Below are 19,837 nucleotides of genomic sequence, written 5' to 3'. Positions count from 1 at the left end.
AGTAACGGAACAGTTGGAAATAAATTATGGTACTCTTTGAAAAATACTGTATCATTGTAATGTATAGAATTCCATCACATAAATTGGAGTAATTTATTATCAGCATACATACATTACTATGCTGTTTATAGGTTCTTTAAAATCTCAAAAGCTAATATATAAAATATCTTAAAGAAATCATAGCCAGGCTCGGTGGCTCAGCCTGTAATCCCACGCTTTTGGGAGGCTGAGGTGAGTGGATTGCCTGAGCCCGCGGGTTCGAGACCCGCCTGGGCAACTTGGCAAGACCTTGTCTCCACAATAAATCAAAAAATCAGCTGGGCATGGTAGCGGACGCCTGTAGTTCCAGCTACTTGGAAGGCTGAGGCAGAAGGATCGCGGAGCCCAGCAGGTCAGGCTGCGGTGGTCGGGAGCGGCCCCTGCACTCCAGTCTGGGTGACAGAGTGAGACTCCAACTCAAAAAAAAAAAAAAAAGGAAATCTTATGTTAAGTTTTTCTGTTAGTATTCTTTTGCTGCTTGCTCCCTTATACTGTCAGCTGTCAGTGCTTCTTATCAGTTAAAAGATAGCAGACACCAAAGAGTTAACTACCTAACTGCTGTAGTCCACATTTTTTCCCATCTTCCACAAAAGCTTCTTTTGAAATATTCTGCCAAGTGCCTCAATGAAGTAAAAATAAACTGTACATTTGATCTTTTATAACAGTAACCTTGTTAAAAAACGATGGAAAGGAACTGCCCCTGCCAGACCTATTCTCAAAAAAACACAGATCGGTTCCTGGTTCTCACTAGTTCCCTAAGCGCTTACAAAAACATCCATTTAACAATTTATTCTAGGGTAGGGTGTGATCAAACTACCACCTGCAGGCCATATCTGGCCTGCTGATTACTTTTGTAAATAAAGTTTTACTGGAACACTGCTGAACTCGTTTGTTTACATACGGTCTGATACTGCTTTCATGCTACAATGACAGAACTGAGCAGTCTTGACAGAGACTGTATGGCTCAAAAAGCCAAAAATATTTACTCTCTGGTCTTTTACAGAACAAATTTTCTCATCCCTATTCTACAGTATTGTCAAGGATCAATACCAACTACATTTACAGTCTATGGAACCCACCTTTTTACCCTATTTGAAACACCACACTTGCTCTTTTAAAGTTTTAGTAATTTCCTCTGCGACTTCCTATCTTTTAGTATTTTTCAATTGACTAAGGTATTCAGTGATCTGAGATACAACTCCCCTGAAGAGAAATACCTTTATTTCCCATATTCTAAAATAGGAGACTAATGAGTCAGTGATTTAAAACAGTCTTTCAGGAGAAAATGGCCTACCATATTAAATATAGAGGCTGATTATGAGATGTATCCTGAGGCTAAATAGCTTTATAAAGTCTAGAATCAAGACTTTTATAAAGACTTTACCCCCAGCCCCAAATGAAGAACAGCCCACTCTTAACCATAATGTTCTAACCTTTGCAGTTTTACGATGGGTTTCCTTGAAAGAGACAGAAGCAAGATCCTCTCTCCTTTGTCATCAGACCAGTTGATTCCAGGAGAAAGCCCAACACTTCCACATTAAATTATCCAAACTTTATTGTTACCCTCATTAATGTTCAGGAAACTTCAGTTTATTTGAGAATTATTATTCCTCTTCTGTTGTTTCTTTCTTCTCACCCACCCTGCCCTATTCCATCTGCTTTTAGAGCAGAAGTCTCTTTATTTGTAGATAAGGAATGAAGTAGCAATAATTCCTTTTCTCCAGTCCTCAGTTTGGGGGTAGGGTAGGATGTACTCATAGATATGTAGCCTTTTTGACAATATTCCCACAGATGAGTGCAATTCCTCTGTATTCAATCTAACCGAAAAAAAAGTAGGTGGGTATTTTTTAAGTTCTATCACCCACTTCCAAGGGTAGAAGATAAACTTCAAGAAGAACTCTTTAGGAAGAAAAATGTACTGCAGATCACAGCTGCCAATGAAATTTCCCCTTTTCTTTATTTCCTAGTCTAAAAGAATTCATGCTAAGATTCTCAAGAAGTTCTGAGTCATTTGTGGCTTTCCCTGATAACTGGTCTGAGTTTTCTGCAGACTCGTTAGCTGAGATTTTTAGAGTCCACCTACCTTTTTCTCAGACAGCCTTCCTTATCCTGAGTTGCCCACAGAGAGGCACTACTGACTAACATTTAGCCCACACCCAGCATCTGCTTGGATAAGACACAGTCTTGAATATTCAACCCTCAGAAGCAAGATAAAGACTGATCACCATCCAGGAATTCTTTTAAAGAATGTCTGTGGCCGGGCTCTGTGGCTCAGATTGTAATCCCAGCACTTTGGAAGGCCAAGGCTAGTGGATTGCCTGAGCCCGCGGGTTCAAGACCAGTCTGGGCAACTTGGCAAGATCTCATCTCTACAATAAATCAAAAATTAGCCGGGCATGGTAACATGTGCCTGTAGTTCCGGCTACTTGGAAGGTTGAGGTGAAAGGATCGCCGGAGCCCAGCAGGTTGAGGTTGCAGTGGCTGGGAGCATGCCACTGCATTCTAGTCTGGGCGACAGAGTGAAACTCCAAGTCAAAAAAAAAAAAAAAAGAATGTCTATTAGCCCAAGTGATTCTGGTAGTACTTTTGTGTGACAAGACATAGTGAAAAAGTACTGGTCACATGTGGAAGAAAACATGTTAGGGCAGAGGGTTAGGCCATCTGTCCCAGATCACAGCTTCCAAAATTTTCCTAATTTCTTTCCTTTCTTTACTGAAGGACCTAGAAATTCTCTTAAGATATTTACACGATGATTCACTTAGTAGGGGCAATCTAGAAAGCAATGCAAGGAAAAGGAAATAGAATATATGCAACTCTGTGTGTGATCTTTATAAATAAGGGAAAGAGTAGTTACAATTATTACTTTCTAATCTGGGTTGAGGGGTAGGAGGGCATGCTATGATCTGTTTGTATCCTCACAAAGTTCATATGTTGAAACATAATCACCAAGATGATAGTATTAGGAGGTAGGACCTTTGGGAGATAATTAGGTCATGAGGGCTCTGCTTTCATAAATGTGATTAGTGCCCATAAAAAATTAGTGCCCAGAAAGCTGTCTTGTCTCTTCCACAATGTGAGGACACAGTGAGAAGGTGCCATCTAAGAACCAGGAAATGAGCCCTCACCAGACATTATATCTTCTGCTATCTTGATCTTGGACTTCCTAGGCTACAGAACTATAAGGAATACATTTCTGGTGTTTATAAGTCATTCAGTTTATGGTATTTTGTAACAGCAGCCCAAACAGACTAAGACAGGGCACAAAGTCAAGTCCATACCATAGGTTTTATCCAGCTTTGTTCTCAATCCTTAAAGTTTTTAAAGGTCATTAAGAGTTAAAAGTATGCTGCAGATCTTAATTTAAACAGATTTTCTTTAAAACCATCACTTGTCTCAGTTTACAGCATGAAGCATAAAAATTTGAGATGTTTGCATATTCTCTATAATAAACTATATTTTTGTTTTCTTTATGTTGACTCAGAAATGTGTATAAACTTATACAGGAGGCAGTGTGATAAAACGGAAAGAGCTAGGCAAACTTAGATTTGAAAACATCTTTTACATCTAGGTCACATGATCTGCCATCAATTTTCTCATCTATAAAATAGGGGAAATAATGACTGCCTTACAGAGTTGTGTTGACCTTGTTTCAAATGTGGCATTTCCTGTGAGCAGAGGAAGCACCGCAGGTGATCAGTCCCACACTGTAGCACTTCATATTCCTAAATAGAACTACTAAGTATGAGTTCAGACTCGCTTTCCCTAAACCTTTGCTCACATTTGATTTATTACTATTTTAATACTCCACTTGAAACCTCAAACATCAGCTTACACAATGAAGATCCAAAGTGGACAAAGCCTATACAAAAGAGACCAGCATCTCAGGACTGTTCATACAAAATGATTAATGTTTAGCTTGGGATATGCTGAACACCTCGAATTCTTTTTTTCACCTGGTTATTGACATCATGTGAATTGTTTTCTTCCTTTAGTAAAACTGCACATTTCTTTTATGGATTCCTTCTTACAGTTTTATTTCATCCTGATAGTCTTTTTGAATCTAAATATTCACTAATATAACTAATAATTCATTCAGAAAACACTTAAAAGACTATGTACTGTGTACCAGGCACTAGGCTGGCTTCTGAAGAGACAAATAAAAATAAGAGTCCTGCCTCCAAGGAGTTAGAAGTCTAAAGGTGAAGGTAAAGAAGCAAACAGATAATTTCAACATAGTGTTCTCAGTGTTTTCACAGAGGTATAAACTGGTGCTGGTAGCTTAGCGGAGCGGGTAGAGGAAGAGGGATGGCTTCTTGGAGGTGATGCTCGGGCAGAATCATTAAGACTCAATAGGAGCTAGTCAGGTGTTGAAGGGAAGTTATTCCAGGTACATGTGGGAAACTGCAAAACATATCTGGGGAAAGGCAACAGGAATTGAGACTAGAGAGGTGGGCTTAGAATGACTCTCTGAGGATAAGCTACTTAGTGATGGGTACAAAAATGTAATGATGATAATCTTTAGTATATCTATTAACTTTCTGATAAGGCTGACTTGGCTCCAAACCAATTTTAAAGAACATAATTTTTCAGGATGTTATGGCTGTTACTAATTATGTTAATAATAAGCTTCCAAACAGTTGTACATTTGTAGAGAGTATTATGTTCTACAAGAATGTATTTTGCTAATGAAACATAACTACGTTCTCATATTAACAATGGAACCCCAATAAAGTGAAGTCCAGGCATGCTTACTACTATGGCCATAGGACTATCATTGCTTGACAACCCTCGAGTGAATAGAAAGTGATGCTACTTTTCAATCACTTAGCAGTAAATGGAGAGAAAGTCAATTTTGTCTTTGGCCTATCAAGAGAGGACATCAATACATTAGAATTGATTTTCAGGGGATGGAAAGATAGCAAAAAAAAGTTGAAGGAAAGATGGGAGAAGTGTTCCACAGGGAGTCCTAGATTCTCAGATACAGAAAGACAGAGGACCCAATTCCCTAAGACCTGTTATCCCATAAGTATGCACTCTTCCATTCAGCTTTACAAATAGCACTTCCTTTGATAATGTCTCCTAGGCAAATATGATAATGTTTAGTAATTGGGGAAAAAAAAAGTATCAGCATAGAGAGCACACTAGTTTGAATGATACTAGCCAGCTGCAAAAAAGGATTAAGTGTCACAACAGCTTAACACTAAATTTAAGCTTTTAAATAACTTTTTTTTTTTTTTGAGTGTCAGGTCTCTGTTGCCCAGGCTGGAGAGCAATGAATGGCATGAACAGAGATCATTACAGCCTTGACCTCCTGGGCTCAGGTGATCTTTCTGTCTCAGCCTCCCTGATAGTTGGGACTACAGGCACATGCCACCATGCCTGGCTTATTTTTTTATTTTATTTTTTTGTGAAGATGACGTCTTGTTATGTTGCCTAGGTTGGTCTTGAACTCCTGGGCTCAAGCAATTCTCCTGCCTCAGCCTCCCAAAGAGCTAAGATTATAGGTTCCCAAGCACAGTTGCTCAAATAACATCTTAAAAAATTAAAATATAACAACAACTAGAATAGTCAGATGCTTAGAGGAAATGAAAATATGAAAGGATGGAAATTAAGAAATAAGATTAAAATGTCTTTCCTGAAAAATTAACCCTAATGATGTTTTATCTATGTATTAAAATTAATATAAAAATGATCCTTAGTAAGTATATACATTTTTTTAAAAATAAGGATATGATTGAAATATACATTATAAAGGTACAATGAGCAATATCACAAGAAAAACAAAATCTTTCAGTTAGGTTGAATCATTTTATCTTGGGAGAAGAAACAATGAATTCATCTTTTAAAAGGAATATTCGATATATTTTAAAAATATTTTACCTGATTTAAATAATTTAGGCACTTTTCAAGACACCAAAGGCAACAAATGCAAGATTTCAGCACACATCGTGCACAAGCATTTTCCTGGACAGGGAGAAAATTGAAATAATTAAAAAACTAAAAACTGTCACATAGAAGACTTCGAACATTAGAAAAATTAAAAATTTACAAATCACAAAGCTTCAACGCCTCCACTACCCACCTATTAATCAGTTCAATTCAACATTTATTTAGTACCTATTGCTTATGGGATATAGTGAGGTATATAAGACCAGTAAGGAACTTACAGTCTAGTAAAAGCAAAAAAAAGGCTAAATATTTTTTTTAAATGACAGGATCAGAGTATGGTATAGATATTAAGTGTTATGAGAGTAGAGAACAAAAAGAGACAACATTGTTTGGGAAAGGGAAGGCATCAGGAAAGATTTCTAGAAAGAGGTGGCATTTGAGCTAAACTATGTTAAAATGCATGTTATTCCCACAATCAAAGATAGGGAAGAAGGGCTAAGGAGGAAAGTGTGTATATCAACATAGAAGAAGCACAGCACGGGATATTTTCAGTGACCAGTGAATTTTGTCTGAGCATATAACGTTCATGAGTGGGAGATAAGGGAGAAGGGCTGGATTCTGCCTGGTAAAGACTGAAGAGTTATTTACAACTTTGGATTTAACATCCTTGGGTGCTTTACCACATGCAGTACTAAGGTCTGGAATGTGCCCACAGAGAGCCCCTTACCTTTCCTTTGAGCTGACTGTGAATATACATAAGAATCATTCGTGGAATTTTGACTAACGTGATAATGAAAGATCCTTTTGCCACCGTACCAAGGTGGTAACGAATAAGGCGATTCACTGAAGCCAAAATGGGTGTAAATGGCAAATTCCTTTTATCCCTATTTTAAAAACGACCAAAAAGACAATTAAAACAAAGCATATACCAAGATGGAAACACAGGTATGGTTTAGAGTACAATGCAGTGAGAAAAATCAGTTTATTGTTCTTATTTGAGCTTATGACAAAAATGGCCAAGTAATCTATTAACTAATACAAATGTTACAGATGTACTATATAAAATTAATGTGTCATTGCTCTATAGTAGTTTCACAGCGTTCTGATGCTCTAATACTCAAAGTTAAATAACACTGTGCTTTGAATGCTCTTATTAGTAAGTACTTATGGATTTAATCATACAATCAGAAAACAGAATTTTAAAAAATATTCAATTTAGACCTGGCATCTTATTATAACAGAAAAGCATGAAGCCTGTAGCTTTAATATTCAGCTCTGAAATTAGCAAAAGGAACTCATACTTGTATGATACAAACAAACAAAAAAGGCTTGTCCTTTGATGAACTTTCATATAAAGCAAAAGTACATATGGCACTACTACAAAGTTCATTTTTCTGCTAAATATAATCTGTTATATTATGATAAATTTTTGGAGATATTACAGAAAAGTATAAGGAATAATATAACAATCTCTCATTTTATTACCACCCAGAATTATCAACATGTAACACTCTGTCATATTCATTTCCCATTATTTTTTATTTTTTTGAGTCAGAGACTCACTCTGTCACCCAGGCTGGAGTGCAGTGGCTTGCTGCTCACAGCCACTTCGGCCTCGATCTGCTGGACTTAGGCAGCCCTTCCGCCTTGGTCTTCCAAGTAGCTGGAAGACCACCACACTCGGCTGTTTTTTTGATTTACTGTAGAGGTGAGGTCTCAACAAGTTGCTCGGGCTAGTCACGAACTCCTGGACTCAAGCAATCCTCTCTTCTCGGCCTCCCAAAGTGCTAGGATTACAGGCTTGAACCACTGCGCCCGGCTCCATTGTATTTTTTTTAAAGAAATGAAACTCCTATCAGTGTCAGCCCAATTCCCTTCCCCTCCACCCTGTAGACACCATTCCTCAGATGAAGTTGAGTTTTCTGACAAGTACAAATTCTCACCTAGTAAAATAGTATGTTACCACAGCTCCTGCCACCGTCATCTGCTGACATGCAAGGATAAATTCACTGATCCAAATCAGGCCCACCACATGGTACCACCACATGTACTGCAGAGGCCCAGAGATTCTGAACTCCACAAAGCCTTGGTCATTCTGAACAGCACTGCCTAGAAAAATATCAAGGAAGCAGATGCACACTAAGTGCAAACCAAGAAACACGGCTTTTAGGCAGAAGATACTAGTTTAATTTCTAACAATAGGTGACCACCCCCAAACCACACACTTTATGATCTTAGTGCTATTTCATCAAGGGACAAAAATAATTATCACTTTAAAAGTTGTAAAATTAAACATCGTACCATTATGCATTTTGATTTCCTCAAAGGCTTCATATAAAGCTTTTAAAAGTTGTTCTAAGGGTACCTGCATAATGAACATTTGTGTACCTAACCCTAAATTGTACCCCACATCTTTAAAATAAAAAAATTTTTAAAAATTAAAATTTTTTTTTTTTGCCGGGCTCAGTGGCTCAGCCTGTAATCCCGCGCCTTTGGGAGGCTGAGGTGAGTGGACTGCCTGAGTCCGCGGGTTCGAGACCCGCCTGGGCAGCGAGACCTCATCTCTACAATAAATAAAAACATCAGCCGGGCGTGGTAGTGAGTGCCTATAGTTCCAGTTACTTGGAAGGCTGAGGTGGAAGGATCGCCAGAGCCCAGCAGGTAGGTCGAGGCTGCGGTGGCCGGGAGCGGCCACTGCACTCCAGTCTGGGCGACAGAGTGAGACTCCGACTCAAAAAAAAAAAAAAAATTTTTTTAAAGTTGTTCTATTTTAATAAAATTCTCCTTACATTATCAGTTATTTCATTTAAGTGTGAATTTTCAAACACTTGTTTTTTTCAGACCTATTACTTATTCAATACTTATAGGTTTTAATTCTTAGCAAAGTATAGATATTACTATTATATTAAATTGGTGAGCGTATGCTGAATGAACAGAGAAGTTACATGCAAGTTTACCATCTTTATACCACTCTTAACAATTAGTTCCATTTAGGCTTAACCTTTTACATTGAGTATGACTATAAGAAAGTCTTGGAGACTCACTGTGAACTCTATCTAGGAGCTCTAGCTAAGTTCAAGTCATTTCCAAACTAAAAATCCCAAGGAAGCAAGTTGATCTTTAGATATATCTGGGATTGGAGGCAACTCCAGAGTGACACAACAATCATTAGTTCATCTTAGAATGAATCCAAATGTCAGAGTCAGTGTAAGAACTTACTTCAAATCCAAGACCATCTCAAAACTAGAATGCAATTTCAGGCCTTTCCTGATCTAGCCTCACATTGCTCAGATGCTCTAAAAACCATGAATAGGGAGTAGGCTTTTGAAGAACTATTATTACCATTGCTAGTTTTTTTTTTTTTTTTTTTTGAGTTGGAGTCTCACTCTGTCACCCAGACTGGAGTGCAGTGGCTGCTCCCAGCCACCGCAGCCTCGACCTGCTGGGCTCTGGGGATCCTTCTGCCTCAGCCTTCCAAAATAGCTGGAATCACAGGCGTGTGCTACCACGCCCGGACAATTTTTGAATTATTGTGGAAATGAGGTCTCAACAAGTTGTCCAAGTGGGTTTCGAACCCGTAGGCTCAGGCAATCCACTCACCTCAGCCTCCCAAAGTGCTGGGATTAAGGCTGAGCCACCAAGCCCGGCCCCATTGCTAGTTTTGATACCTACTGAACCTTTGTCAACAAATGGCTGAAGAATTATCTCTCTGATGTTCTAAAATATTTGCATGCAAATCAGATTTATCACTAAGAGAAAGAAGCAACACATCTTTTTTTGTATTGGGTATATAGGATTCATTTTTTAAAAATGCAATGGCTTTAGAGGTACGAATGATTTCTGGTTACATGGATGCACTGTAGTGGTGAAAAAGTCTGGGCTTTAAGTGTACTTATCACCCCATTAAAGCATATTGTACATGATAGGTGATTTTTCATCCCTCTTTCCCTTCCCAGCCTCCCACTTGTGTGCCTCTAATGTCTATTACACTATTCTATATGCCTCAGAAATAATATATCTTCTTACCAGTAGTGCCAAGAAAAAGAAGTGTCATGATCCAATATACCCAAAATAAGACAAGAGCAAAGAAAGTCCAGAAGGGTTGGAAGACTAGCAGTGGCAAGTGAATGAAGACCTTGCCAGCCACGTGGAACAAGGCGATGGTAAGAGCAACACGTTTGCGCATAACCAGCATTATCAGGAACAAGATAACCTGCATGGAGAGAATGGAGGAAAAAGTTTCAGACACTGTTTAAGTAGGAAAAACAGAAATAGAAAATCATGGAAATGTTTTAACATAACCCTTTGTCCCCAAACTTGGAAGTATCACCTCTGAGTCCCAATAATATTTTATCAGTATGCAACCCTCTTGTAGTACTTATTATTGTCAACTGTATATTATGGTTACCACATGTCCTTTAAAGCTAAACATAAAAGGATTCCTCTGTTAACACACCCTAGAATTCTTCTAATTTTCCTTTTGCTACTCATTACAAATCAAAATGTGTTGTCAATCAGGACAAGACTTTTAATTCATTTGGATACATGCCTGTCACTCTGAAATAGGATGAGAGGATTAATAAAACAAAAAACAACAGATGCTGGTGAGGATGCGGAGAAAAGGGAATGCTTTTACACTGCTGGAGGGAACTTAAATCACTCTACTAAAAAGATACTTACACACACATGTTTATTGCAGCACTATTTACAATAGCAAAAACATGGAACCAACCGTGCTGTTCACTGAAACTGTACTGGATTTTTAAAAATGTGGTACATATACACGATGAACTATTACACAGCCATAAAGAACAACAAAATTATGGACTTCACAGCAACTTGAATGGAGCTAGTCTATCATACTCAGTGATTTATCACAGAAACAAAGAACTGAGTACCACATGTTCTTGCTCATAAGCGGATCCTGAATATTTACCATAATACTTTAAGAAAGGGATTGGCAGTAGCCGGAAACTGCTGAGGTAGCGGTGGTGGAGGGGAAACAATACATTTCATTAATAAGGGTACCTGATCTCAAACCAGACAAAATGGAAACCAAAGGTAGGCCCAAACTTTACCTGTACGATGACTTGTATACCTAATCCTGAATTGTACCCCACATCTATTTTTAAAAAAAAGAATAAATGAAATAGGATGAGAGGACTGCATGCCATCACCCCAAAAATATGGGAGGCCCATGCCAAAACCGGACCCAGAGCTCCTAAGAGTGAGGCCCATGCCAGATTCACACTTGGCCTCTCCTCCATCCTCACCTCCAGCAGTTGGCACAGCAAACTATACTTAAAACATGATTAAGTCAATATTTGTACAGTAGTAACTAACAATTATCTTTTGGCACTAATGGTTTTATGATGGCTTCTTTTTTGTTTCTGTTGTTCAATAAAAAGTTTGGGATTGCTCCTAAAATGAACTGATTTTTGGTCTCTTTTTCAGAGAGAATAAGATGATGAACCAAAGGTATGCATATAAATTATTTAATCACAGTTTAATTGGTAATTTTACTATATAATATGTAAGTAGTGATTCTCGCCTATATTTTTTAAAATAATGCGCATTGTTAAAAGTTTGAAAGAAAAAATGAGAAACCAATTAGTGAACAAGTAAATGAAATAATATATTTCTTAACATACTTTTCTACAGTAAAGAGAACCATTTTTTAAAAATTATATCTTTTTTTTAACAAGAAATATACTTATTGGCAAATGATAATGTAAATATTCTAGGAGAAAATCCTCTCTCAAAAAGCAGACAGGGTAGAAAAAACATATTAAATAGCACTCATTCATTAGGGAAATCTTCAGGAGACTTTTTTAGTGTTCTGTATACTGTAGAACAGAGATTTTATCTACTGGAGACCAGGATTAGAAACGAAAAAGCTAAAGGCGAATTTCTGCTCCATTAATGATCTGCAAATAAGAACACAAAAATGAAGGATATACCTAGCCTATACTCACTGTGAACACTGTAGCAGAAATAGCATAGATGAGGAGGGCCCGAAGATTATCTTCCGCTATCTGAAGCTGTTCAGGAATAACCGCCTCTTTGGGTGACCTTCTTTGTTTTGCATACAGCCACCACAGTACACCTGTGCCACCTGGAGACAAAAACAAAAAAAATGTTTTTATGATAATTAGCACAAGAATACATGTAATATAAGTTCTCAATTTTCTCAACCCTTCCTATATATCATTATGGAACTAATACAGTGACAATCCATTTGACTGGGAGGTGCGTGGCTATAACTTTTTGCCAGTATAAAGTAAGTACCCATTATTCTATTATCACCTTTCACATTAGGCACTTACAAATCCTTCAGTGTATAAAATAAACTTCCTTCAAATGTATTTATAATTGACTATGAAGCTGAGAGAGAGCCAGTAAAAAAGATAACTCTGAGAGGAACTGGTCACAAGGAAAGAGCTGAGGAGGCTGAAAAAAGCAAATAATGATCATAGAAGACATCAGCAAAGCTTGAGGAGGGCAAAGATCTCTGTTGTACTCATCACAGTCATTCCCATGCCCAGTGCTGACACAGTCATGCAGTTGTTTAAATATTTGTACAATGAATAAATGAAGATCAAAAGAGTAGTTTCCACCAAAGTAGGAACAAAGACTGGAAATCTCTAATGGCAGTGGGTGCTAGGGATGGACATTTTTAGTCTCCAACACCGGTTCAGAAATTCACAGAATCAGACTGAGGAGGAAGGCAAACCTACCTCCAGGTAAGAGAGTTGAATTATATACATTTAATCAATTTGTACAATAAACATTTTGAGTGCTAAGCACCTACTGTTCTTCTTGCTGGGAATAGAAGAGTAAACAAAACCAAGTCCTCACTCTTGCTAAGCATGAAACTTAAACAGTAGCAAAAAAATAAGGAAACCAGGAATGCATATTAACACATTAAGTCTAAGAAAAAATAATCCCCTGGTAAGAAGGACAGAGTGTTTAGGCAGGGAAAGCACTGCAATTTTATATAAGAAGGATAAACAAGGCCTCACTGATAAGATGGTATCTGAGCAAGAGAATCAAAGACAGACAGAGCAATCTGTGCAACTATCTAAGGAGTGAGTGCTTCAGGCAAACTGACAAGATGTTGAGGAGGAGCCATGCCAAGTATGAGAGAAGGAAGCAAATCACTGTGGCTACAGCAATGAGCAAGGGGAAAGTGGCAGATATATGGGCAGGGGGGTTGCTGGGGACCAGACCAGACCATAAGGCCTTGTAGGCCACTTGTGTGTGTTGGTAGGTAGATTAGATAAACGCCTAAGAGACAAAACACCAGACTAAGGTCTATGCACATGAACATCTGAACTCAAGTCAAGAGTGAATGAGGCCAAAGGGAAATCCCATACCCTGTGTGTTGGCAAATACTGAGTATGAATTTTCCATCAGTTGAAGAGGAATAAACAAATCAAAACAACCAGGAATCTATGAAAAATACTTTAGAGCAAGGGAAATGTTTCCATTTTGAAATCTTACCTACCTCCTGCAAGCTTCCACCATCACACCTAGCTAATTTAAACATTTAAATCTGTGTTAGGAACTGCACTAAGCCCTTTATAGATATGACTTAATTTAATCATCACAATACTATTAATTATCTATTGTTTATCTAGAATTTTAAAATTTTGTCCACTTCCTAATCTTAATTAAATTTACCTATGATCTTTTGGGGGGCAATTTTATAACTCTGAAAAATTTTATTTCTGTTTTTGATTATTGTTTCTGTTTCAATGGGATTTTTTTTTCTTCAGGTCATTGTTTATTCTTCTGCTATCATCTTTTAAATTACCATTTTACTTTTTTTTTTTAATTTTCCTTTACGTTCAGAAAGATCTTTTCAATTTTATTTCCATATCACTGATTCAGTTTTCCTCACTATCAATTCTCTACTACTTTATAAAAAAAAGTTGTTTTGCCTAGAACTAGCACAGAAAAACATAAACTTAAATGTAAATAGAATTATAAAACTTTTCAAGGCAAAGGTAAACAAATGGTTTTTAAAAATGTATTATGTGAAAATAGTATCTTAACTTTAATAATAACCTGCATACAAAAAAGCTCAGGCTATTTAACAAGAGCTAAAATGTGGGAGGGAACAGAAGGGAGAGGAAATGATAGGAAGAAAAGTTTATGCTAAATTTAAAGGAGGTATATGATGTGACATATACCACTTCATCCTTTAACAATCATAGAATTCTAGATAAAATAATATTGTCTGAAAATAAATAACTGTGGATGTAAATATATAATGTATACCATCCAAAGCAAGGGTGGAAATAACCAAAAAAATAAGTTTATATAGCGAAGACAGGGAAAACAAAATGAAAAAGCATACATTTCAGGAAAACCTAAAACAGATGACAACAGATGACATGTTAAGACCAAACTTATGTCAGTTAGGATTATAAGCGTAAACAATGACAAATTCCATTATTAAAAGAGCTTCATAATCAGCCTAAAACATTTAACTGTATAATAAAGATCCATATACATATGCATAGAAAAAAGACCTGGATTTCAAATGCTAATAGTAGTAAAATGGGGAGAGGGAGGTAAATATAATTATGAAAAATGTAAAGACAAAAATAAACACTCTTATTTAAAAGAAAAATATAGTATGTAAAAATGTAATTTATTGGTTGGGCAAGGTGGCTCAGCTTGTAATCCCAGCACTTTGGGAGGCTGAGGTGAGAGGACTGCCCCAAGGTTCGAGACCAGCCTGGGCAACTTGGCAAGATGTCGTCTCTACAATTACTCAAAAAATAGCTGGGCATAGTGGCATGCCTCTGTAGTTCTGGCTACTTGGAAGGCAGAGGCAGAAGGATTGCCTAAGCCCAGCAGGTTAAGGCTGCTGTGGTCTTGAGCATGCCACTGTACTCCAGTCTGGACAACAGAGTGGCACTCCCAACTCAAAATAAATAAATAAATAAATTTTTTTTAAAAAAAGGAAATTTATTTTTTTTCTTTATATTTTTCTTTTTACCACGAAGCAGTTAGGTACCATGAAAACAAAGAAATAAATAGCTTACCAAGTGAACCCAGTATGACCAGAATTGTTAAGATCCACACAAGTACTCTTGATATATACCTGATTATCACCATCAGAATCATGGATAGAACTGCAGGGAAGATAAATAGAGAATACATAGAATATTATTTGAATACATAGGAAAATATAAAGAGAAACCCTTTCAATTGTTGCTTTTTCCCTGGGAAATAATTTATTGCTATTGACTAGTTCATGACCACAATTTAGGTAAGAAAGCAAACTGACTGGTTTTGCATTTTGACTTTGCTACTTGTACAACTTAAATAGCATCACTCAAAACCAAAGTCAGCTAAGTGCATGGATTTATAAACTACAGAAAAGAATACATGCAAATGCATATGGTGACTCAAAAACAGCACAAGACTGTTGTGGATTCACCACGAGGAAGACATCAGACATGCAAACATACATGCCAGCACACAAAGTGTAGAGAATGATATGTCATGTTGGTGACAAGAAAAACTACTACACATAGACAGAGATCAGTTAAAGTAGGTGCTACACTTTCTTGAGTAATCTGTGTATTTCAGGACCAACCTCTCCAACAGTCAGTCAACAAGCTAGAGGTATCTTATCCTTTTCTGGTTGCTTCTCCTCTAGAACTCCAAGGGATGGTCTGACCCTACAGAATAATATCATGAAGTCTACTGAGACCAAACTTTCTCTGGCCTCATTTCTCAACTGGGGTCAGAGGTTCTCAAACAGGAGCAAAGCTTAGTTTGAATTACATGGTCAACTCCTCTATCTGTCCCAAGTTAAACCCCAAGTGCTACAATCTTGAGAAAAAATTTCAAAACACAAAAGGGAAATTTAACGCTTGCATGGGAGATACATTTCTGAAATCATAATTTATAATTTTTATAATGATCTAAAGGCCCATTTCATAAATGAATAAATATATTTTAGGTTTATATTACCTTCTTAAGCCTCAAAATAAAATCATTCTATTAAAAAATGGAGTTCCAATGGCTTAACAACATCACCATCACTATCTTAATTTGGATTTGTAGTTTTCTTGTTTAAGTATTCAACTATTTCAGAAACCAAATAACTTTTATATAAGGTCAGACTAACAGTTAAGTTTCTTTGGGCCATTTGTAAAGCCAAATAAATGGTTGGGATTTGTATCTAGGTAACATTATTAAGGTACTCACTTTTGCAATAAATGTACAGGAACCAAAAACAGATGGGAGCCTTTCAAATATCACAGAAATAGATTTTCATATGGACAGCATTATTTCAATTGAGTCAAGTACTACCTAAGCAAAAAGAAAATACTCTCTAATGACAGGAAAGACGGAAATACAGCTTGTATCTTCTCAATGACTATAATTGTTATGAACAGGCATAAATACTAATGTTCTTTATGCAATAAAATAGTTGCTTGGTTTCTATCACAGTTTACTTCTCCCAATTTAGAAGGTCTATAAATTCTTATAAGGCTACATATAGTTCTAGAATAATATAGGGAGTTTTCATCTTTATTTGATTAAAGTATCTATTTATTGACTAAAAAATTCAGTGGCTAACAAGTGGAGATTTCCTAATTTTTCCAGCAATACACTAACACTATGAACTGTAGTAATGAAAACAAAATTACATACTTCAAAAGTTATCAGAAATATATGCTCTTAGATGGGAATAGATAAGAGATTATGTAGCCTCTTTTATGAGTAAATATACCTTTTGGAATCATAACTAAAAACAGGGTTGCTGATTCAATAAAAGAAGTCTCCTGCTATTATATTAAAGATAGTTACAGATTTAGTAACCAATGTTTGGGAAAACACCAGTTTTCTCCAATGAAAGAAAAAAAAGAAGGGAAATGAGTTTCAGATATATATACATATTTATATGTACATATTCATAACTATATATAATCTGAAACAATCATTTTGACTATGGGAAATTAAACATTTTACAAGTATCCCCAGTTGTATTCGTATTTTGGCTAAAAGACAGAACAGTCTTCTACTGCAGTACTATGTAACAGCTAATAATGAGAAAAACAATTACCTAGTGATAACAAGCAAAGTCCCAATATAATTTCTTTGCTGGTCATTACTCCACTAATCAGCCTGTGTAAGACACTATTGTCACTGACAAAGGTGATCAGGGCCTCTGCAAACTTGGCATAGCAGGAAATGTTCACAGGAGCACAGCGATGGAAGAATGGAATAGGTGCACTGGTGACACAAGAAAAAAAAAATCAGAAAAAAAATTACTCCTACTTAATATAAATGCCACATCAAACACACAAATGAAGGTGAATATGGCTGCAATACACTCCACCCTCCACACATCATTATGGGAGCTAAATGCTGTGCGCTTAATGCTATGAAGATGACTGTCATGGGTAGTGATGCAAATCTTACCACCAGTCTTATCAGAGAGGGTGGAGTGCATGTTCCAACAGAAGACATTACCCTCCCCTTCTGAAAAGAAACACACACACACACACACACACACACACACACACACACACACACACACACACACACAACTACCAAAAGCAAAACCAAACAATTAAGCTCCTCAGCCTACACATCTACCAGTGAAGGGGCAGATGACAAAGCTTACAAACATATACTTCATTGAACTGAAAATGAATTTTTGCCCTAAGTGATTTAAAAATAAAAAAACACACATGCTTTTACTTGAAATGTGCCACCATTAATAAAACGTTTCCTCTTATGGAACAGCATACAAAATATCAGATTAATAAAAGTGTTTAGGACATGATCTTAATACCTCTCAAATAAACAAGGTCATGCCAAGACATCAACAAACAGCATAATACAGAGCTATTTAAAACAATAATAATGAGTACTAATATATGGAAATGCTTATAATATACAATAGAAGGGGAGAAGTATATCTAATGTGATGATGATATCTCCATATAAAATATTATACATAATAATGAGAACAGAAAAAAGAATATTTAAAAAGTAAAACATATCTGATTTGTTAGGGCCACAGAATTCTGGGCTATTTTCTTTTTATATGTTGCTATTAACCCAAGATTATCTGTGTCTTAAGAAAATGTAAAATAAGCAATTAGTCATTTATATCAGGCTTATATGAACTAAAGTTTTTATTTGTGAAGAAACACAGCTGTGTATGAACTGTGACATTCATCTGGTTTGTTATAATATATTTCTACTTTAACTTCTGAGAGAACAGTATATATCTAATCAATGAGAGATTTGAAAGAACTATGAACATGCCTTCAGTTGCGATTTGCTTGGATTCTAAGAGTGCCATATGCATGTCCATATATAAACACATAATTATGTGTGCGTTATGCTAAAACTTAGCCATCACTAACATGAATACTCCACTTTGAGAATTGCTCATTTCAGATTTTCAGTCACATCTCAAACATAACACTTTTAACTGGTAATATATAAGTGTACTCTCAATCTTGACTGACACTGTATTTTGGTCCAATGGATAAGATTATATGGTTGGGCACTAAAGTCCAAGATTTCTAATCTCAGCAAAGCAACTTTATATGACCCGAAGAGAAACACTATCTTTGTTTCCATCCTCTAAAAATGATAAGAATATCTTTTCAAATAAGAATATAAGTGTACTCTATATCTGTTTTCCATAAGTGTTACTAAATGAGCACCACTAGTAGTAAGAATAAGCAATATCTTCCATGCTGTTATACTTCACATAACAATAAATAATATCATCTTAAGGATCTGGCCTTACCTTAGTCTTCAGAAAATGTGTCAAAAACAGTGATGTAACAATATGTCATGAATAGTCATTAAAAAAAATTGTCTCTCATGTCTTTGTGTATATTTGTATATATCTCCACAATGGTGTTAGTGAAAGTTAACACCAAAGGTTTAATATTCTAACAGAAACTGCAGGAAGCCAGAGCATTCTTAGTAATGCTTGAATTACAAGTATTCAAGTCATTGTTTTTCTAACCAAAAAGTTTTTCACTAACGATGTAAAAAGATACTAAATAACAGAACACTTTAAAGTGAAATGGATTTAGTTAAAAATATTATGAAAATCAAAAAGGATTAACTCTAAGTTTCTAATTCAACAGAAGCTTGTTTGGGATAGAAACCTTTAAACTAACTACTTTGTTGTGACCTACAACTGATTCTTTTCTGATGTTGTCTAGATGCAGTCTCTGCCAAGTTAATGTCTCTCAGGACTTTCCTACCATATTTTTCACTAAAGCCTGGTTCTTGATCCTTCAAAACTAAAATCCTCTCTGCTCCATGATAATCTACATCTCCATCCTCTTTATTTATTACTCTATCATCTCTGTTTAGCTCACTTGCCTCCAACCTTGAACATAAAATATATCCACTTAAGCATACAGATGTCTTTTTCTTGTTTTCAGTACCTACTAATCTTGGCCCTGATGTTGTGTTTTCTCTTTCCTGTCAGATAACTGTAAAAGCCCCAACTCTCCTAATGTTGCATACTGCCTGTACTTCACTTCTCTCTCAGTTTCTCCATCTGTTAGCTGAAAGGCAGGAGTAAGTACTCTGTAAATTTCTTCAGATTATCATCAACAAAGAGCTCACCCATACATAGATAATTCTAAATTATATAGGAGCAGCACACCCAGTATTTTCAGTATTTTTCTGCTTTTCAAATTTAAGATGAGGATAGATTCTTTGAAAAGGGAGTAATTGTACGCTCAAGATTCTTTTTTTTAACTTTTAAGTTTTTTATTTTAAAGATGTAGGATACAATTCAGGGTTAGGTATACAAATGTTTGTTATGTATGTACCCTTGTTGATGAGGTGTGCCCCCCTCCCCTGGCAGTTTCTCTCAACTGCCAATCCCCACTCC

At 36.3% G+C, this 19,837-nt stretch overlaps 1 protein-coding gene across 1 annotated transcript in view; it reads right to left on the bottom strand.

Annotated features, from left to right (window-relative positions):
• SLC44A1 (solute carrier family 44 member 1) overlaps positions 1 to 19,837 on the bottom strand; it is a 97,977-nt gene that overhangs the window by 18,617 nt on the left and 59,523 nt on the right. Inside the window, exons 6-12 of the mRNA XM_008068896.2 lie at positions 17,021 to 17,190; positions 14,985 to 15,074; positions 11,904 to 12,043; positions 9,955 to 10,141; positions 7,872 to 8,037; positions 6,656 to 6,812; positions 5,920 to 6,003 (exon numbers count right to left, since the gene is read on the bottom strand). Of these exons, the coding sequence (XP_008067087.2) occupies positions 5,920 to 6,003; positions 6,656 to 6,812; positions 7,872 to 8,037; positions 9,955 to 10,141; positions 11,904 to 12,043; positions 14,985 to 15,074; positions 17,021 to 17,190 (994 nt within the window). The remainder of the gene's footprint in view (positions 1 to 5,919; positions 6,004 to 6,655; positions 6,813 to 7,871; positions 8,038 to 9,954; positions 10,142 to 11,903; positions 12,044 to 14,984; positions 15,075 to 17,020; positions 17,191 to 19,837) is intronic.

Source organism: Carlito syrichta, unplaced genomic scaffold (assembly GCF_000164805.1).
Source record: "Carlito syrichta isolate Samal-C Ts95f unplaced genomic scaffold, Tarsius_syrichta-2.0.1 Scaffold311632, whole genome shotgun sequence".
Classification (NCBI taxonomy): Eukaryota; Metazoa; Chordata; class Mammalia; order Primates; family Tarsiidae; genus Carlito; species Carlito syrichta.
Note: the sequence above shows the minus strand (reverse complement) of the source record. Positions and strands in the feature narration are given on the sequence as shown.